General features: G+C 42.4%; 1 protein-coding gene across 1 annotated transcript in view; it reads right to left on the reverse strand.

Annotated features, from left to right (window-relative positions):
- The window catches only part of CD2AP (CD2 associated protein), a 72,784-nt gene extending 59,639 nt beyond the window's left edge, over window positions 1–13,145 (reverse strand). The window contains exons 1-2 of the mRNA XM_075707744.1: window positions 13,115–13,145; window positions 4,999–5,159 (exon numbers count right to left, since the gene is read on the reverse strand). Of these exons, the coding sequence (XP_075563859.1) occupies window positions 4,999–5,159; window positions 13,115–13,145 (192 nt within the window). The remainder of the gene's footprint in view (window positions 1–4,998; window positions 5,160–13,114) is intronic.
- Between the last annotated feature and the right edge of the window lie 9,491 nt (window positions 13,146–22,636).

A 22,636-nucleotide genomic window follows, 5' to 3' on the forward strand; every position in this document is an offset into this window, starting at 1 on the left:
GGTTAATGGTTGGACTGGATGATCTTAAAGGTCTTTTCCAACCTAGACAATTCTATGATTCTATGATTTTGGGACAGACCATCTCTGACTGCTGGTTAACCCATCAAGTGATGAGCTCACAGAAAATCATAGAATCACAGAATGGTTTGGGTTGGAAGGGACCTTCAGAGGCCACCCAGCCCAACCCCTGCAGTGAGCAGGGACAGCTTTAACCAGACCAGGTTGCTCAGAGCCCCGGCCAACCTGGCCTGGGATGTTTCTAGGGATGGGGCCTCCACTGCTTCTGTGGGCAACCTGTTCCAGTGCTTCACCACACTCACTGTAAAAAATTTTCTTTCTTATATCCAGTCTAAATCTATTCTTCTTTAGTTTAAAACTATTATTCCTTGTCCTGTCATGACAAGCCTTGCTAAAAAGATTCTCCCCATCCTTCCTATAGGCCCCCTTTAAGTACTGGAAGGCTGCAATAAGGTCTCCTCGCAGCCTTTTCCTCTCCAGGCTGAACAACCCCAACTCTCTCAGCCTGGCCTCAGAGCAGAGGCGCTCCAGCCCTCAGATCATTTTTGCCGCCTCCCCTGGACCCGCTCCAGCAGGTCCATGTCCTTCTTGTGCTGAGGGCCCCCGAGCTGGGCGCAGGGCTCCAGGTGAGGTCTCACCAGAGCAGAGCAGAGGGGCAGAATCCCCCCCCTCGCCCCGCTGGCCACGCTGCTTTTGATGCAGCCCAGGGTACGGTTGGCTTTCTGGGCTGCAAGCGCACATTGCCGGCTCATGTCCAGAATGCCCAGGTCCCAAATGGCACAAGGAACCAGGCACCATCAACCTCGGATCCTTCTTCAGGATCTCACCGTCAATGGGCAAAAAGTTTGGGAAGAAGCCAAAAAAACCCAACCAAAAAGTTACCAGCAGATGTTACAAGGTACCAAGCATCAGCAGCACATCAGTATCCACAGGAAACTTCCATACATTCTCTTCTGCATGCGAGCATTTCTAAGTCATATAATGCTTAGCTCACCAGCTTTGTACAACAAATTAACCCATCTGAAAACACAACGTCAGCTTCCTTTGCTGCACTTCTGACAGCAAAGACCCAGTCGCTACTACTACATGAAACAAACCCACTACCACTACATAAAACTATTTTGCAGTACTTAGAAGACTTGAGAAAAAAGGGAAGACTTAATCAAAAAGCTATTTCCTGCACGACTTTAACAACTCAAAATGAAGTTGACAGCACTTGGTCATACTTCAAACAAAAAAAATGCATTTGTCAAAGCATGGAAGAGTCAAAGTATGAGGAGTGGTGTAAAACATCAGTAAATCCTATGTATTAGCGGAGCCCAAAAGGAGGGAACAGAAGGGGACTGATCTGCTTCAGCAGTGACGATACAGTCCAAATCTGGGGCATCCAGCACATCCAGGCTGCATGCCGCCATAATCCTCCTGTCGACATTTTGGTTGTCCTTCAAACAGGCAAAAAGCAGCCGCATGGTGCCTGACAGGCAAGGACAGTTTGCAGCTGCCACCAAGGCAACAAGGTCTCTTCCTGCCCTTGGACAGTATGAAGAATGGACACTTACAAAATGGGCAAAAACCAAACTAGGTGGAATTAGTGCCTCCCCCCCACTTCTCCTGCAAGTGCCTGATAAAAATCAAGGGCTTCTTTTAAAGAACTCACTTATCTTTAAAAAAATCTAACATTTGAAAAAGAAAACATGTCCATCTTCACTGTCATATATTTATTATGTTTTTAAATGTTTTATACATGAAGAGGCTAGGCAAATCTAGTGGATAACACGTGCACTTAGCTTCAAATGCTAATCTTTTTCAGATCAGCACAGATTATAATTTACCATCCAAATTCTGCACGGAGAGGTTATACCCTGGCCTCAGTTCAATTCTTAACAAACCAGCATGTATATCACAAACCACCATCCCCCCCGCCCCCCAAATTTATCCATATAATGAGTTCAGGCCAGATCCCTAACACATGAAATTACACTCATAACAGGAGAATAAGAAGATCCTTTCAGGAAGGAATAAATATTCAAGCACAGTCCCAGAATTTTGCATCTTAAACGTGTAAAACTTGGTGCAACCCCTGGTCCTGTCCACACAGATTTGCTCTCTCTGGTCACATTTCTACTGACCTGACCTGGGAGATCCACCCCATGTCCCCAAGGTCCCCCCAGCCCTCCCAACCTAGTGTCCTTCCAGCTGTTTGCTCCTCACTGCATCATTCAGACTTTCAGCCTCCCTTCCCTTTCGTGTCGGTCATGAGAAGTTAGCAGTATTTGTCTCTCTGCAGCATCCTTGTTGTCATTACCCCTCCCAATCAACTTGCTACACTTGTCTACTCTCAACCCTAAACCCCCTTGCAGGAGCTGTAGGGAGGCCCCCGCTTAGAGCAGTAAGACACCCCTTCCCATAAAAAGCTCAGAGGACACAGAGGCCACCACCATGAGGTGGTGGTGAGCTACTGAGCAAAGCAGCAAATGAGTTCATCCATTTCTCAAGGGAACTTCCTTGTTCACAAGGCCAAAGTACAACCCTGCTTCAGCTTGTTTTCGCCTCCCTCCTGCAGTCCACCCACGCCTTGCAGGTGTTAACACTGAACCAGACCAACCTGGAGCATCTGAGTTTAGTTGTTGAGGCTTGGTATTTGCAGTGGTCTGATCATAGTAGCGTTTCATAGATCGTGCACTATCAACAAGCTACTGCAGCAGCAAATGAGAACAGTTGGGGGGGGGCAAAAAAAACTTGCTTCCCGCTCTGGGAAAGCAACAGCTTTCCCAGAAATAGTCTCTCAAACCTGTAAATTAACTTCTAAGAAGAAACTATAATCAAATTGGCCATGAAGAAAACCATGACTTTCACTTCCCTAACAATTAACGCTTTCCCATCATCTCATCACTGCATGAGTCTTCTTCCAACCTATGCATACCATCTTAAAAGAAAAAGTTCCCAAGATCAGCCTCATAACTGCACTCAGCTCCGGCACCAAGGCAGCATGTTATCCCCTGTTGTCATGAAACCAAAGAGATAATTTTCTTCTACACAACTTCCTTTCTACTTCTCCAAATCCCTACGCCTTCTAGAAAACTGACTGTCCTCTATAATTCAGGACATCCGACTGTGCCACGCTCATACTGAAGAGCTGTATAGTTAAAAATACCTGGAGCTGAGATGCATAAAGATTTTTCAGGATGGAAATAATTTAAAATGAAGTTTATAAAAGCCACAGCTGCAGAAGGGCAAGAAAACAACCAACAAGTTTAGTTTTTAACATAGAAACAAGCCACATCTGACCCCTTTTTGCTGTTCAGCAGAAAGACGGTCTTCATGACACAAGAGGCGTGTCTGATGCTTTCTTCCTATATGGTGCTTGAGTGCCAATTAAGTACATCAACACAGTAATCATCAAAACACCACTTAAGGTAAAATTAAGTTACTATTTACACAGGACTCAAAACCCAAAATGGATTTTGAACTAAACTACACACAACTTAAAAATACTGCACAAGTGAAAGGCTTCAAACTTTTCCTTGGTAAAAGGCCCTCTCCAACTGGATTATTCCCATCAGTTTTAAAAAGGTAGATACTTAAACCCCTCCGCAGTAAATCAAAAACCAAGTAATTTTGCTTTTTCAGTAAACTGAACTGAAAAATTGTCAAATTTAGTGTAAGCAAGTGTAAAGAAGTGTTTACAGCACTGGACAAATTTCCCCTTAGGTTTAACGATACGGAAGTATCACAGTAAGATATATTACATAATTCTGTTTTGCAAAGAACTAATTTAACTTCAAAAGAGACAGGAATATCTAAATTATCTTTGATTATACTTTACGGAAGTTACACTAAGGAATCCTTGGAAGTTACTAGCAAGGTTAGAAAGCATAAAGAAGCAAAGCATAACATCTCCGTAACACTTGTGTAATTTAGATGAGAAAACTGCAGCTCAGCAGACTGAATTTCAGAAGTTACACATGCAATAGCACACCTAGCTGCTTTGCCGACTTCTTCATTGCAAGTAACTAGCAAATGGGTGCATACTCAATATAACATTTAGAAAATTTGCAAAGAAAACAGGAAAAATGTGGAAGGTGCAAACAAGAACTTCAATTAAAATTAGGACACAAACACAGAATAAATATAAAAGGCTAAATAAAAGGTTTGAGAAGCAATATCTCACAGCAGAAGACAACTACTGCAAGCCAGTCGCACAGCACCAAGCGAGACAGAGATCCCAGAGAAGAGGATCATATTTAGAAAGATGACTAATCCAAAGACACGACAGTGCTGCAGCCCAGTGGGAGCACTTACCTCACACCCTTCCTGTTTCAGATATTTGCTGCTGACAAATGGGGAGCCCAGTCAGGAAACCAAACAAGCTGAAAGCCAACCTGATTTCAGAGTTACCTTTTAGCTGGACACGTTCCATGCCCCATCCCTTTGCACGGTCACAAAAAAGGCAGTGCCAGCAGCGGGGAGTCCAGGGCAGGGCAGATTTGCTCCTTCAAACAAAGCCGCTTAATCCAGGCTGAAGCACCCACACAACCACAGCCCAAGGATGTAGCATTTCATTATAGCTGAGCTGACTGAGCTGTGACCCCACTTTCCCAACTCGCTCATGACTTGATGTCTTCTGTAGGGGTAGGTTTGGGAGTTTTTTGTGGTTTTGGTTTTTTAATCAGTTCATCTCACTAAAGCAGGTCACCACGGCTACAGACGACAGTACACTGCAGTAGTAGGAGGGAGGCAGAACATACAGCACAAGGGTACAGACCAAAAGAAATGCTAAAAGCGAGTAAGAACAGACAGCAGAACTTACTCAAACAAAAGAAGCCTTCAAAAGCATACTAAAAAAAATGTAATCATCTCAAAAGTCTTCCACTTAAGAAAATCATCTTGTTACAAATACAACTGATGTGTATTCTAACAATTTCAATAATTAGCCTACAGTACGACCACAGTGAAACCAACTCAATGCAGAAAACTCACCTTCACAAAATTGTCAGGGAACATACCCCTTCTGCCATTTAGCTCCCCTTCTAACCATCCTTCTTCTTCCAGTTTTTTCACATTCCTGATGATTTCCCCAACTCTGATGGTTAACTCATCATCATGCACTGCATCATAGTCATATTCCACGATATAGTCCACTAAAAAGAAAAAAGAACAAAACAAAACAACAAACCACAGTGAATGGAACTCAGATGTAGCAATGCTACTTGATAGCCATGCACGTACAAAAAGGCAGACCTAATGACAAATGCTAAGAACAAGTGTTTCCGTTACAGCAACACTCATTTGTGAATTACACTGTTCCCAACCATTTTGGAGAAGGGGAAAAAACTGGACAGTCACCTATTAGAATAAAGTAAATTTAGGAATATGACACCAGGTCGGTTTTTTGGTGGTGGGTAGGTTTCTGTGCACATGTGGTGGAGGGAATTGCTGGCAGTGGGTTTTCTTCCCCTGCCCTGCCAAGCCCCAGCCCAAGATTTACCAATTATGAATCACTGCCCGCAGGGCAAGTGTTCGTTACTCAACCCATATTTGGTGCCAAGGAGGAAGAAAGGTTCAAATTGTGCATGTATGATATGCACTCCAATGCTTTGTTAATTCTCATACTTGCATCTGCTATTATATCTGCAAAACATTGATTGCTGCACACGCGGTGTTTCTGCAGCTTTGGTCCAAGAAATGTAATACAGCCAGAAGGTGTACGACTGACAGTACCATACAACTTAATTTGCACAGACATGGAAAAGGCACCCTCCTTCATATTCATCTGGTTTTCTATGAAGAATAAGAAGCAAGCAAGCTTTAATTTTGATATAATTAAGTTTACTCAGAGGAGCATAGCAATGTATTTACAGACTAGCCCATCTGTTGCACAAGACCCATGAGAGTTGCTTACTGACAGCTTAAAGTCTTGTTTGGCAATAAAAACTCATTTGTTCATCAAGAAATTCTGTTTATGCCAGAAATTTCCACAAACCTGCAGCAATCAAATAACCCTCCCTCTCACTCAAATCCAGTCATGACACCCAGGCACTACCAAATGTATCACTGTTGTCACCGAAACCTCCCTGTCCCCCGCAGATCACAACAAACACGCACAAAGATTGAGTATTAGGAAAAATTTCTTCACGGAAAGGGTGGTCAAGCATTGGAACAGGCTGCCCAGAGAGGTGGTGGAGTCACCATCCCTGGAGGGGTTCAAAAAACAGGTAGATGTGGCACTTTGGGACATGGTTTAGTGGGCATGGTGGTGTTGGGTTGATGGTTGGACTGATGATCTTAGAGGTCCTTTCCAACCTTAATGATTCCTAGTTTTGCTTTCATTAAAAAACAATCCAGACACCAAGCCAGGAAACATGAAATTAATTCTTACTCTGCCCTTAATTGGTTTAGTGATGGACTTGGTAAGTTGTCGTGGTTTAGCCCAAAACCAGGACATAAGTGTTAGGTTAATGGTTGGACTTGATGATCTTAAAGGTCTTTTCCAACCTAAATGATTCTATAACTCTATAAAGACAAGAGCACAACAGGGTTAAAAGACAGAAATCCTGAATGGCTGTAAGAGTTTTTTTCCCAGAGTACTCCTTACATTATCAGTGCATGATAATATCCAAAAATTAATTCACAAATTAAGGAATCAAATGGGATGAATTATTTTTTCCTGGTACTGAACTTACAGCTTCATTAAATCAATGTATAATTCTGATCTGTGGACAGTTTTGCTCAAAAGTGATGCTGTGAGCATGTTGCAGTGCAGCCTTTATCCCTCTGCTGCCTATAGACAAAGTCAGAAAACCTTTGGTAAAATACAGAACTACATGATGGTGCCATAAATACAAAAGAAGCTACAGTGATCTGTCTGGTGAATTACTTTCTGAATACACCCATTAACAAAGGACCCTATTGAATATAAACATGAAGACTTAGTTTTGCTTTTTTTCCTTTAAGAACGAATTTTTGTTTTCTTCCTTATGAACAGAAGTCATCACCAGAGTTATCTACTCGTGATACACACACTGGAACCCCTAGCATATGCTTTTTGTACCGTATACATTTATTTTTGCCAAACGTATTCTCTAAGCTTGCTTCAAAGCATCATATTTCCCCATTACTGCCTGCAGCAAGCATAGTAGTTTTGTCTTGCTTCCGCACTGAATTGTTTTTTGAGTGGCTGACATGAAATATTGCCCAACAGATAGGAAATTCTGGCAGCCACAGATCATAAAGACAACTGCCATTCATCACCTACAGTCTGGAAATAAAAATGTCATCCTCCAACCAACTCAACCCAGCCATTTTGGAAACCTGCAAATGCATAAAAATGTAAAAAATATCTGTGTTACATATTTCTCTCATGATAAACTCAGTTTTTGAGCACATTAGCAGGTATTATATTTCAATATAAACACTCTAGGACAGTTTTACGAAGTTAAACATGGAAAATGGATCAGAATGCAGCGTCAGTCATGGTAAATGCTTACAGCATTGCAGACTACAACTCGAACTGCCAAACACCTGGTCCTTTTTCCACAGAAGTAGTAGGTAATCATAGCCGCACTATGTCAACATGAACTAATTATTTTAAAAGCTTCTTTATTTCCTTGGGGGAATATTTCTGTATTTGTGCTTGAAATGCACAACATGTTCGCTTTGGTCACCTTTCCAGACTGTAAAACATGGGCTTAGTCATGCCAACAAGTGAAGGAGGATCTCAAGAACTTCCCAGTCATCACCCATGAGTCTGTGTTCCGAAGACAAATAGCAGCAAATGAATATCAGCTTCTTATTTTTGAGATTTACGTGCTAAGTTTCCTCGTGTTTGTCAGTGATGCTCAATACCACTCTCATTCTCACGGATACATATACAAAACAGATCTAAACTCTGTTCTCTCACCTGGAAAGTGAGAGAGGTCATGGGGAATGTCAAGATAAGTTTCATCCCACACATTTTTTCATGTGATGACACAGAAACAGCAAGAAGCTGCACATCTCTCTACTGCTTGGTCCTCAAGAGGAACACTTACTGGTTTTGCTTTTCAACATTAGCAAGTAGCAGTAGATGAACCGTCCAGGTAATTACAACTGCAGCATGATGGGCAAGAAACCATTCTACTGCCAAAACAGTCCAGATTAAATAAGCCTCTGAAAGGTCTTCAAGTACAATATTTACCTAAGCAAAACCAGTGTTCAGTGGTGACAGAAAGTGTTTTTAAGGAATCACAGCTCCTTACAATAACAATAATTAGGAGTCATTTCAGTCATTCATACCTCTGAACGCTTGAAGTAGTTCTGAACACTTCTGAATTATACTTCTGAATGCTTCAAGTTCTCACTTAAAAGCTTAACTCAAGAACAGATGTGATACTAAAACAAGCCAGCAATAAGTTGGACTGCAGTAATATAAGCTGGTCAAAACTTTCAAAAGCCAGAAAGTCTCAACTGGTAGAAGGTGCAGCGGAACACCTCAGCAACACAAACTACCAAAAATACCTATCTTACCTCCCCTCTGCTTTTTACACAGCTTTCTCAATTTCAAACCCAACTCAAATCAATTATCTGTAGTTTAAAAGTCCATAATGACAAAGTCTTGGGTGAAAAATAGTCTTCTCAAGCTTGAGCATGAACACTGTGAGGTAAACGGTGCTTTTCTTACACATCCAGCAGGACCAAAGCTCACTTCAGAGGGAGACAACATTCTCCTGAGTTTTCACAAGCAGAATGGGCCATCACAAACCACCTCCTACACTGTGTGCAAAGAAGATGGCTTTATCCTAGATCTCTAACAAGTAAGTGGCAATCTTGTTTTGGCAAGAATTCAAATGTAAACATAAGACATCACTTGGCATATGCCTCCAACCAAGGAAAGAGGGAAGGAAACAAAAACATGACAGGCCAAATCAGAGTCAGGTTGATTAGGGTATTATAGAAAGCAAATTATAACAGACTGTAAGAACTGACAGAACACATTTAGAAACACAGGACTACGTTCACTGCCCTGGCAGCAGTCGAGGGCTGGAAGCTCTGTTCAATGAAGCATCAGAGGCAGCTCAGCCAGCGCCACCCAAGAGCACCAGGGTGGTGATAGTGGGAATCAGCCAAGATGTATGAAGAGGAAATCATGCCTGACCAACCTGACAGCCTTCCACGATGAAATGACTGCTTCACTGGATGATGGGAAAGCAGTGGACACTGTCTCCCATAACATCCTCACACACAAACTGATGGAGTACAGGCCAGATGAGTGTAAAATGAAATGGACTGAAAACTGTCCAAAATGCCAGGCTCAAAGGGTTGTGACCAATGACACACAGTCCAGCTGGAGGAGAGTCACCAGTGGTGTGCCCCAGGAATCAATGCTGAGTTGTTCAGTATCCTTATTAATGACCTGGATGATGGGACTGAATGCACCCTCAGCAAGTCTGAAGGTGATACAAAACCATAAGGAGTGGCTGACAGACCAGATGGGTGTGCAGCTATTCAGAGAGACCTCAACAGGCTGAGGAAATGGGCCAACATGAACCTCATGAAGTTCAAAGGGAAATGCCCAGTCCTGCCCCTGGTGAGGAACAACCCCATGCACCAGTATAGGCTGGGGACTTCTTGGCTGGAAAGCAGCTTGGCAGAGGAGGATGTGGTGGACACCAAGTTGGAATGAGCCAGTAACGCACCCTTGCAGCAAAAGAAGGCCAACAGTATCTTGGGCTGCATTAGGAGTATTGCCAGCAGGTCGAGGGAGGTGATCCTCCCCCTCTGCTCAGCATTGGTGAGACCCATCTGGAGTGCTGGGTCCTGTTCTGGGCTCCCCAGTACAAGCCAGACATGAATGTACTGGAGCGAGCCCAAAGGGCCACAAAGATGATTAAGGCACTGGAGTATCTTAATACAAGGAAAGGCTGCAAAAGCTGGGAGAAGGCTCAGGGAGATCTTATTGATGAGGGTGTGGAGAAGACTGAGCCCAGTGAAAGAACGAGAGGCAGTGGGCACAAACTGAACAGAACAAATTCTACTTAAACATATATATACACACACATACATATACATACACACACACTGCAAGAACGATCAAAAAACGGAACAGTTTGTCTTGAGGGGCTGTGTAGTCTCCTTAGAGATGCTCAAAACCCAACTGGACATGATCCTGAGCAACCTGCTGTAGCTGACCCTGCTCTGAGCAGGAAACTTAGGCCAGATGATCTCCAAAGGTGCCTTCCAGCCTCAGTGATTCTGTGACTGATTCGAGCCAAAGATATACTTTAGGTGGCAGCTTTCTCTCATCCAGCCATGACAGCTTTCCAACATAATTAGAGAACTTCCCAGACAGTGCTTTCTGAAGGTTTTGACCCATTTTCAGGGGCAAGGGATCAATTAAATCAACAGTGCTAAGTAAAAAAATATTGACTGGACATCTTCGGCGGAAAGATGGTTATAGCAGGCCTTATGGGAGTGGTCTGTTCAGCTCTTGGTTTCAAGATGACAACCTGACTAACAATAAAATAGACCAAACACGTCAAAGCCAGTCAGCCCCATCAACAACTACAGGCTACACTGTTCCCCATGGCAAAAATGAAAAGTGTCCTATCTCACAGCACTGCCTCTTTGACAGAGCAGCTCATGCTGTTAGCCAACATAGCAACGCTGCCTGCACAGGGCATTCAGTCACTGCTGGCACAGGTGGACTCTGCACTTCTCCAAAACTTACACAACCGGCTCTTCTGGCAACCACATCCCAGTGCCAAAGCAGAAGGCAAGCCTTCTGATAAGCACGGCCACGTAACACCCAACTTCACTGATTTTAAACAAAGGAAGTCTTCAGCTACTCAAACTCTTTCTGAAGCTGGCTATTATAGGTAACTAAGGCCCTCTGGGAGCCCTACCAAAAAAAAAAAAAAAAAAAAAAAAAAAGACCCCAAAACCCCACCACCCACACCATAAATAAGCCAAGGAAAGGAGTGGAAAGTCTACTGAAATTCTAGCATGCCTGTGTCTTCAATAGGAATAACCAAGTGTCAGACACTCGTCCAAAGAGCACATTTCACATTCTTGGTATTTTGCTTAGGATATTACAATACTGTCAGAAGCCAGTGACATTTCTGTAGTAGCCAGAAAAAGACATAAACCAGACAGAAAATAAATCCCACGAAAAACACATTTAATAGCTTATAAAGTGAAAAAAAAAAAAATTCATGGGGCAACTGAAATCCTTGCATATAACTCTCGAGCTACTCAGGAAGCCTTGCTGAAATTTGCAGCAGACCTGGAGGGACAGAGTCCAACATCAAGCAGCAAGAGGAGCTGGAGTTGCGTGCCATGCTCCATAAAGGTCTCTTCAGGCAGGTTTTAGGGTTTTAGGTCAATTCAGATTAAAAGTCATTTATTGGAACGTGAACCCTGGAAAGTTGTGTGGCCTCCAGAAGCGTCTTGCCAGCAGAACTGCAGTTACGCTAGAAACTGAGATTTTGCTTTTCCAATTTATCATAACAGACAGTTGCTAGATGCCTAAAACAAACTTTATTAGTAGTTATTTCCACTTGTACATCTATCACAAAAACCCAAAGTTTAGTCTCCTAGAAAACCAAGCTAACATTTTTGTCATTACGTATGAATACACGCACACAGTTACAAAGGTATTTAGCTTTATAGCAGACAGCAGGCTTGCACTAGAGACAAAAGATGACAGAAGACAGAATCTTATCCTTTTAACTATCATACTTCCCTTCACAACTATCTCAAAATCAGGTGTTGGACTGAAGGAGAAAGCTCCCTCCAATTGCTTTCCCCCAGAAACATTCCTACAATTTGTGAGATTTAATAGTTCTAGCTGTTTTAATAGCAATACCATAGTATACGTTTGGCCACTGAAGACAGATCTTAACACTAAAAAAGTAGTTCAGGTGTTTAAACACAGAACAATGAAAACACCTCTGTAAGTATTAAACATAACCAGTGATTATAAGAATGTTTTTTTTCCACTTCAACACCACATAATTCCCTGTTAGCCTGACCTGAGTCACTGATGACAACCCACGTGCTCAAATGAAGAGACCTGGTGAACTCCCCATTGCCCTTAAAATTCTAGCCCCTGCTTCCAAAGCCATGTGAGTTTTGTCCTACAAAGCTCTCCTGGTAAGACACATGCACAAGGTGAGCACCAGGGTTTGGCAACCAAAGACAAATCCCTCCTGGCCAAGAGCCTCCACTGCTCTACAGCCAGGCTCCTCCTCCTGCGTTCTGCACCTGCTCCCGGGATTCACTCTCCTGTTTACACAATGACCCACAATGACAGTAACAACTAGTTCCCCAAAGATAAAAGTATTCTTTTGGGGTACGGATGTGGGTTTGGTCTTTCTCACACTGAGTAAGAAAGTGCCTCACATTTCCCACTATTGGGGAAACCACTCTGACCACTGGTCCTGTGCAAAAAAGTACTCCCCTTCCTTTCACACCCTGACAGCCATCAGGAAACAGCCTAGGGACTTAACCTTGGACAGATGGAAACATACGGTATTTCCTTCTTTCCTTCTCATGGTGCCCAAGACAGCTACATCACTAATGGAAATCAGGAAGCCTGCAAAGCTGTACTTCCAAGACATCTTAACCCGGGGATACTGTGATCCCATCCTCTCTTCTGCCTGCATTCACATGGTCCCTTCCCCCTGCTCTGCACTTAAATCAGTACTTATTTATACTACTGGTGAATCAGATGAAGAGAAAACAGCCCAGGAGAAAACTAGTGTCAACTTTCCGCAAGTTTATCTCCCCAAGATGGCTCACTGCAGGGTCACAGGAGCAGGACTGCACCAAACCCAACTTAGATTAACAGCTACATCGCTGCTAACAGTCCAGACCAGGAGTATGCTTCTCAGCGAAGCTCCAAACCATCCTAATTTATCGTCCTTCAGTTCACAATGTGGAGCACTTTCACTGAAACTAAGTCAAAGATACGCAGCCCAGGATTAATGCATGCTAATCTTTAATAGGCATTAAGTCCATGGGATGAGACTAGAACTAGCATGACATAAAAATGTCCAAAACACGCAATGTGAACGTCAGGTCCCTAACACCAGCAGTTTCCCCCTACAGATCCACTCACCTTGCCCCTCACCACTTGCTGCTTTGCACATAGCCGAAACCTGCCATGAAACCACATCCTAACATAATGCATAAACCATGTGAGGCCACTGGATTCCTGTCAGCTCTGATGGTAGGGATGCAGGTCCAAGCTATTAAGAAATTGAACAAGAGTATATTTAACTAATGGAGACCATGCAGTCTAGACATATTTTACAGTACAGTTCAACACAGCCTTCAATAAGTCAATAGGTTTAAGCCACGCTATACAGGACAGCAGATGCTTAACCGAGCTGCACCATGTGGGGCCATCACGTTCATGCTCCACGTGGAGGACTTGCAAAACAGTTGCATCACAAGGACTACTGAAAGCGTCACAAGTGAGATGTTCTACCTTCATAGCAGCTCAAAAGGAGGTCGGGCACCTCCTGTACGGCCTCGGAAACAGCAGTGACACACAGCAGAGCCATTTCTACCTGTGCCTACTCCCAAGTGAGCCATACCAGTCGTGCCAGCTCCAGTCCTGGTAAACAGCTCTCCACTGAAGCAGTCATATTGCTTCCTGCTCCTAAAGCTTTGATCCTCTATATGCCAGCCAAGCAAACTTCTGCTGCCACACGGAAGGGATGGAGCAGAGGAAGCACTCTGCAGTTTAAGATAATGCCAACCTCATATATTCAAATACTGACTTCAGGTCTTGTTTTAAGCAAAGTGCCCTAAGCGACCATGATTCTTTCATTAGTTTATAATAAAACAGAATGCCAATGGAACTGAAAGATTTTCATGCCATTCTATGTACCTTTTCTTTTAAGCATATACAATTAATTCCCAATTTGCAGTAAACTGATTATTCCAGTAGTGGATTATTTCAAAGACACAGAACCTAAATCTGTAGCATTTATTAGCTCAGGTGCTGGGCAAACAAACATTGCTTTCAAGCAATAAAGACACCTTCAATACAAACAAATACACACTGTTGGAACCAAGCTCATTCTACATAAAAGCAGCTCAGCTGTGTCCACCCAAACTCTGGGAGCACCACCAACACCCTGCTGCCACCCAGCAGGGACTCAGTTTGGATCCCAACAGGATTTGCTCCATTTGAAGCAACAGCCTTCATACTCACTCCAACACACCCCACATCTCAGAAGGCTCATTAGGTCCGATGCTGCATTAGATGAGCCATGGCATGCAGCCACCACATTGCAGAGTCAGGCCAAATTCCCAACAAGCCCTCTTTCCACTTCCGCAGCATAAGCGCTGATCAGACAGAGCATCATCCCCGCCTGAGCTCACAGTCACGCAGCGCTGTGCTGGGGCAGCTCAGTCTTCCAGCCCCAGCCTCCCTTCCTCTCTAAGATTAAAAAAAAAAAAAAAAAAAAAATTTTTTAGAAGGGAATTTAAAAATCAAAGTCTTTCCAATCAAAGACCATAGCACTGATTATCAAGAAAACACATCATTCTTCTGGAATACAGTGTATCTTTTCTATCACAAGTCGCCACCAAAAAGGTACCTGACATATGTGATGGTTTAGAAGATCAGTTAGAAATTTAATGAGTACTCTAGATGCTTACAGTAAGGGTATTTTATACTGTTATAAATATAGCTTTTAGGAAAAAAAAAAAATGAAGTCAGAATAAACACCCGGGGGCGGCGGGGGAACAAACACACAGCAACAAAAGAACTTTCAAACATCCTGTTTAAGTCTCGCAATATCCAATACCACATTTGGGCCTCTGCTTGCCCAAACTTGAACATCAGCAGCCCAGCTACTGTCAGCTTCCTGTTTTGATTAAATACTACGAGCTTCAAGGGGAAAAAGATTACAATTGGAAGAGGGGAAGGAACAAGCTGGTCCTGTTATTTTCCTAAAGTATGGGGTTCCACTGCATTTTATACTTTCTAATGATAATGGAGACCTTATTGTATCCTTTCAGTATATGAAGGGGGCTTATAAGAAAGACGGAGAGAGACTTTTTACTGAGGTCTGTAGTGACAGGACAAGGGGCAGTGGTTTTAAACGGAAAGAGGGTAGGTTTAGGTTCATATAAGGAAGCAATTCTTTATGATGAGGTTGGTGAGACACTGGAACAGGTTGCCCAGAGAAGCTGTAGATGCCCCATCATTGGGGAGGTCCAAAATCAGGTTGGACAGGACTTTGAGCAATCTGATCCAGTGAAAGATGTCCCTGCCCATAGCAGGAGGGTTGGACTGGATGATCTTTAAAGAGCCTTTCCAACCTAAACCATTCTGTGATTCAGACACAAAAATCTTTTCCATGAGATTTTACCTAGGTGTTAGATATACCATACAAATAAAATAATGTATCAGTAACTGGCTTTAGCATGTTCTCTTTCAGAGGCATCCTGTGACTTTCGCAGACTTGTGATCCACAAGACCTGTCATACCCCTCACTGAAGCTTCTCACACTTCCGATTTTACATCTGCAGCTGACAGGCAATTCTGCAGAAGTTGGCCAATTAATTTCAGCCACTGAACAGTCCTCCCAAAAGTACCTTCGCGCTGCTATGCCACTGACATCCTAATCATGAACTCTCGGACATACTGATCCCCAGCCAGTTCCTGTCGCTGCCAAAGCCAGTGATAAGGCTACCTGAGTAAAGTTTTGCTTTTTTCTTTCTTTCCACCCTGCAGTGTCTGCTACTTTTCCTTACTCCTTTTATAATTTGCTCTACGCTGCATCACCCTGTTCTAGCGCAAACATTTTCTGCTCAGAGCAACAACCCTTTACAGCAATAGCTTGCCTAAAAAAAAAGGAAAATAAAACCAAAAATAGCAGTCTACCCATGACACAGTTGAAAACCAGGAGCCTTGGTTCTGTCAGCACAGAACTGGTCCATCTGGAAGCCACCCTGGATCCGCCTGGCATTTTTAGATTGGGCAAATCAATGGTGCATTCTCCAAGCAATGACTCACCACACATTTTTAATAAAAGATTATGTCTAAATTTACAGTCCAGTAATGGCTGAAGTAATTAAGAAAATGAGCAACTGAAAACTGTAAAAAACCATACGCTTTTCCTCCCAAACTATTTCAAGTAATGAGAAACTCATTGCATTCTAACAGTAACCATCTCAAACACCAGCTTCTGGAGCTGGCTCTGGTACAATTAGCAAGATACTTTGTGATGGAAATTAAACAGTACAGCAGAAATCCTGCCCAGCAGCCTGCCCTGAAGCATTAAAGACACAAACCACGCTTGCCTCATTTTCCTACTCCAGGCTCCCGTAATTTTCTAGAGTGCATTCTAGTGCTTACCACTGTGTATCACAGAAGACACTTAAAAAAATTAAGCTTGTCAATTTTCACTTCACTAGAGCAAATAATTCCCACATATCCTCATAATTCTACAACTTTATCCTGTAGATTATAAGTCATCATTACCAGCCAGCCACAAAAAAAGCATTTTAGTGATACATTCCTTACTGCAGGTTCATTAAACTGACTCTAGAAGAAGCATCCAATCATGTCTTCTCCAATATTATCAGAAATACTTGTCTTAATCTCGGTCACAAACTTAATAAATGCTGGAATTGTGCATTTGCTTTTACCCCCTCGCTTCTACGAGTGGGAATTGCCAGACTCCTCCCTTCATAGCAAGAGAAGACATGAATTAGGAAGTATTACAGTAAAATCTCTCCCACATACAGGTATTTGAGACTACCTTGTAAGGACAGAAGGGGTCAAAGTGTTTCACCTGGGAAGTTACGTTAAGCAGAAAGTGATGTTTTGTGCTACTTGCTATTTCCTTCACTCCGAGCAGAGCTCACTGCAAGAAACCGGCCTGGAAGTGAGAGGTGACACCAGCAGGAAAGGTAGCAAGTGTCTTCACAAGCAGAGGTGAAAAACTGCTATTAATTTAATATGTGGAGAAAACCAGGGATCTTAGAGGGCACAGGGGAATGTACTTTAAAAAAGCACACCACATTTTCTTAAGTCATGACTCAGACACTGTTCCATATATAGATTTACACCTCTTCCTCTGTTCCTTCCCTTAGGTTAATTTTATAACATTTATTTGGCAAAACATTCGAGTCACAAAACACCAAATTACAGAAGCTGCTAAAACAAAGCCATGCCAAAAAGCCCTGAAGAACAAAAAGATCATACCTCACTTAGATTTAGTTCAAATCCAAAGCACCAAATGAGCAGTAAAAGTACCACCGGGTCATTATTTACAGCTTTGTCCCTTAAAACCTCCACTAGATAATTAGCTCATAAAAATACATTTGAAGCTGAAGACTCTGTTGCTTATCTTAGTTAGAATTCTTTTTACAAAGTCATCCCCATCCCGCTCCTTAAAAAAAAAAAAAAAAAAAAAAAAAACCACCCAAACAAAAAACCCCCTGTATTTGAATTTTATAAGTTTCCTTCAATATCAGGACCCTGTGTTACTACAAAACCTTCAGCTCCTCCTGCAGATTCTTTTTCAGGACTATTCTAGCCAAAAAAGACAGCATGATCATAGCTCCAGGTTATGAATTCATGAATTACAAATACAAGAATGTCTCTGAAAGTTTTGGATTTAAACCAAAAGAAAACTCCTTTCACACTCTTAAAAAAAAAAAAAAAAGCTTTGAGAGATGGCCTACAATTTGGCACATATTGAATTCAGAATGACAATTAGTATTTCTGCAAACATGGCAAGAATCTGGCTTTGAAATAAATTTATGGAAACTTAAAAGCATCATTCGGAGCATGCACAATGTGTTCCCTTCATCTTTAAAAACAGGCATGATGCAATAGTCTGAATGGTCCCAGATTGGGATCTTGCAAAAACCACAAAATATGCTTAGCATTAAAACAGGACAAGTGTTCCTATCTGACTTCATGCTGTCAGGACGATCCATACTAAATATAGCATTCATGAAGTTAATTTACTTTTTACTGTGGACATTTTGGTCCATACAAAAAACTGAAAACTTGATTGGAAAGCACAGAGAGAAATCCTTATGCAATGGATTTTTACAAAAGCCAGTCAAAACCACAAATGCTCAAGGGCACCCTACAATCTCAGATAGTTTTTAAAGGAGATAAAATTGCTTCATTAACTCGATTATGTTCTAAAAGTTAGGAGATCAAGTCCTTTAAACATCCATTTGTAACCTGAATTTAGAAGGATTTAAGCATATCTTATTAAGACCATGATTTAAACCTGCATGGCTTGCAATACTTCCAGTCACAGAAAAACAAGGTTTCAAAGGACCTCTGGACGTTGCTTGCTCCAAACCGGTCAGAGCAAGGCTAACCTCAAAGTCAAATCAGGTCACTCAAGGCACTGTCCAGCTAAATTTTGAAAGTCTTTTGAAAGTCACTCTGGGCACCTTTTCCAGCATTCAATTCTCACAGTAGTTTTTCCACTTCATACCCAATAAGAATTACCATTGTCCAAACTTGTAGCCATTGATTTACAATTTTTCACTGCGCCTCCAAGGAGGGCATGGCTTTCCCTTCTCCAGTCTAGACCAGCTTCTTGCACACTACATGCACTAGCCTCCTAACCATAGTCAACTCTCCAGTTTGTTGGCATCCTCCTCGCATTCGAGGGGAAAGAGGAGCAAAACTGGGCATGGTATTTTAGAGGCAGCCTCACGAGTGCCAGGTAGTGGGGAACAACCACCCCTTATGATCTGCTAGCTGCTGTCCTGCTTGTGCCACCAGTAGACAGCGAGCTTGTCCCCTCTGAGGTGCTGGATTATGCATTTGTCTTTTTGGAACCGCAGGGGGTTCCTGTTGCCCATTGCACCAGTACTACTGCAGCACATCAACCATCCCCTCCTTGTTCACTGTGGGTTTTTTCAGGTATCTGAACATAATCCTGAGCACTTGAAGAAACCACCAGCGCTTGCATGAGCATCCCTATCAGCCCATCCTCCTGCTTCACTCCCAGTAATTCTTCCCCTGTAGATCTATTTGGTTGCAACATGCCAGAAGAGTAGCGTCTCAAAAATAAGTACTTTTTTTTTTTTTTTTTTTTCCCCTCAGAGTCAGCGCTGAAGCACCCAAATCACAGTCCTCCCTGAGGAAAAGTCTTCAGGACTGCCCCAGCAGTCCTGCTCTTTTAACCTGATGGTTGGCTAATCACCAAATATGCAGCTTGGAAGCAGCTACAGCATGTGCTGTGTCTTGCACAGCTAATTGATAATAACACAGAACGATTGGTATTTGAAGAATTTGGGGAGGGAGCAGAGGCATTATGGGAGGTTATGAAAAGCTGTCTGGGGCAAGGGATACTGGTCACTGCGGTCAGGAGACAGAGCACCCGGATGCAAGTTTGTAGAAAGCCAACCCACACCTCCACCGTTCTCAACACATTTGCTTGAAGTACTAGTTTGGATTCCAGAAACACAAAGGGAATCCTTTTGACTGTCCCTGTGTATTTCACAACTACCAGGCACAACCCTGGTGACCCAACTATACACAAAAAAGTAAAATCAAGAGTAGAGAAAAATCAGCAATATAACCTCATCTTTAAAAAAAAACCCCACAGGTCAGGATTTACCACTTCAATCACTGCTCAGAACTGCAAAAGTGTGACACAGCAGCATACATCAAAATCCGGCAACTCTGTCTTGATAGGAAATCAACTACGGTCTTCTTACTGCATGGAGATGGCAGGCTGTGTCTTACTTTACTGACAGCATCTCTCAATTTCATAAACAGCTTTATTTCATCTGCTATTCATCAAGCCAGAGGCTTCCTGTTAACAGGGCAGGTTTTCTTCTACTATCTACACATTAGAAGCCATTTATATTATAATCCATATATGTATTTAATGATTCTCTCTCAGTAAGGATGCAGCATTAAGATTGAAAAAGCAAACCCTCTTCCCACAAAATAAGCATCTAGTAAGAACAACACAGGAAGATTAAAGGAGACAATTTTATGCACTCTCAGTTGTGCTTTTACTTGAGAACAACCACACTGTTAATTTACATACAGCCTTACAGCACATACAGCTACAAGCAATGCCTTCAAGCTCTCCTCAAGCTGCAAAGGGTTTCCAAGCTGAGACGGTTTCCAATTTCCCCGCTTCCCTGCGCCACATTCTTACACAGATACTGGTATGCAGTAAAAGCAGATCCTGGTATTCTTAGGCTTCTCATAAAAACATTACATTAACATTTTCACATTAACTACCATCTTGCACTTCACAGACAAACTCTCCTTCCCTGTCCTGAAGGACAAGGTATCTTTTCGGTACCACGCATAGCTCGAGTCAGGCAAACAAAGCACCATATTTGATTTTCAAGAGCAAAACAACAGTTTATAATAGCTTATGCTTAATAAAAGGACTTTATTCTGTGGTTGCACTTTTCTGAAAGATCTGCTGTCTCCTTATCTACCATACCTGTGATAGCATGGGATTAAGATATTTGCTTTTATCCTCATGCCTACAAAAGACTTACTCCCTTTCGCACTTCTACTGCCCCAATTTCAGAACGGCATCTCATTCTACCTGGCTGCAGAATGGCACTAACTCAAACACAAAAAGAAGTGTTGTTTGGGACACTGAGGTTTCAAACAAACAGCCCATGGCCCACTCTTCAGACAGTCATGTGAAACTGCCGACACTCCCAGGCAGCTTGCAAATCTAGCTAAATTTGTGAAGTCTTGTACTAAAAGCTCTGAACAAAAGAATATTCTTCACTTAACCACTTCGGAAACCAAACAGATGGGCTCTGCTTTTCAGGAACAGTTGCTTTAGTCATTTTACGGAGAATACAGTTTCTTACGCTTAATCCAACAATCTGAGGATGAAGGAGTGACCCTGCATGCTCTCCCTACTCGTTCCCATACCGCTGTCTCTTCCCTTGTGCTGGTCTCGCAGTTGTGCTGCTCCAGGGTGTGCCGGCTTAGTTTGCTGCCAAATCAGCCAGCTGGTTCTCTTCCAGTTGGATTCAACTCTGGCCAGTGTCTTGAACTAGATCATCCCATGGACACATGATCACTAAATCTGCCAAAAGGGAAGATTAAAGAATGCACTGGTACGGACATCATCCAGGGGATGGACCATATCAAGAAACAATGGATCTAGCACTTTCCTTGCCAATTTGTTCTGGTAGTTAACATCTGAATGTTTCTATTGGGGAAGTTATTAAAATGAGTGCAAACAGCAGTATAATTTACCTTAAGTTTCAGGCAGGATTATTCTAGTTAATCTTGCATTTATTGATTTATGACAGCACTGAATAAGCCAAACTCTATAAAAGCATTTAAGTGATGGGAACATTAAAGTCCAGCCCATCTGTGGAAAATCAGGATATAGAAGGGCAGAGGCTTTTTTTTTTTTCTTTTTTAAACATACTCTGCTCAGTCATCTTCTCAGAACATACACACTACTGAGAACAACTAAAACCAAAATCCACAGAAATACAAAAAGCACCTCAATAAGAAGTTCTAGCTGTTTAGGAACTATCTTCTCTTTAAAGGTATTATTAAGCCAATAAAAAAAAAGAATGCAAGTTAGAGGCACAGTTTAAAAATGGCACTTGGCTGGCTTAAAGTGGATGGGGGAGCATGACAAGAAGTTTAAAAAAAGGCATTTTAAAGATCAGGAACAAGGAAGCTGTGAAATAATCAGTTTGCTGGATCATGAACACTTGGGGAGAACAATTAATATGAACACTCAGAAGAAGCTTACGAAATTTCAGCTTGGATCTAGTGCAAAGTAACTGCAGGCCAAAATGGAAAAAGAGAAACACTCTCCCTTCCCTGGCTCCTGAAATACAGTCGCATCTACTTTCTTGCACAGGAGCTAACGACTGTGCCATCAGAGTAAGGCCATTCAGCTTGCTGACATGATGGCAAAGCTGGCACAAGAGTTTCTTCCACACCAGCCAGCTTAAGAGCTCACACTGCAGACTCACAACCGCTAGAGCCATGGCAAGCCAGAAAGAGGCATCGCAAAGCTCTGGCCCTTTTTGGCAGCAGCCTGAAGTTATCTCTGCTGGAGCACAGCGTGAAACTGCACCCACAGGATGAGTTCAGGAGGAGATAACATGCAAAGTAGCCTTCAAACAAATCCTTTCATAACTAAAGATACAAGTGCAGAGTTAAGTGATGTGATTTTCCTTTACTAGAGAGTGAAGACGTCATGAAACTAGCGGTTTCACTTCTTCAAGCAGCAAAGATGGAGACTTTTCTCCCCCCAGTCCCAAAGATGTATTGAGCGGAACCATTCTGAGAAGCTTACTTAATTGTTCTGCTTTTGTATTTTTCCTGAAAAATGGAGAAATAATGTAGCTTGGGAAAAAAAAAAGAAAAAACCTACGTGGAATTAAGGTAAACCAGTATGTTTCCAATAAATCCACAACTGAACTAAAGACCTAAAATTGGAAGACAATAATTTCTATCAGGCATGATTTTGATGACTGCTGTAAATGTGCTGCAGCTGACACAGCTGTAGGCAGCATCCTCACCCTCCTCTGCTTCCATTCACTCTTTTTGCAACCATGAGCTTAGTCTCGGTTTCTGGAGAGCCAGCCTGGATGAAAGCTAATCCAGGAAGACAGGGAAGTT

This window comes from Pelecanus crispus, chromosome 3, assembly GCF_030463565.1.
Source record: "Pelecanus crispus isolate bPelCri1 chromosome 3, bPelCri1.pri, whole genome shotgun sequence".
Lineage (NCBI taxonomy): Eukaryota > Metazoa > Chordata > Aves > Pelecaniformes > Pelecanidae > Pelecanus > Pelecanus crispus.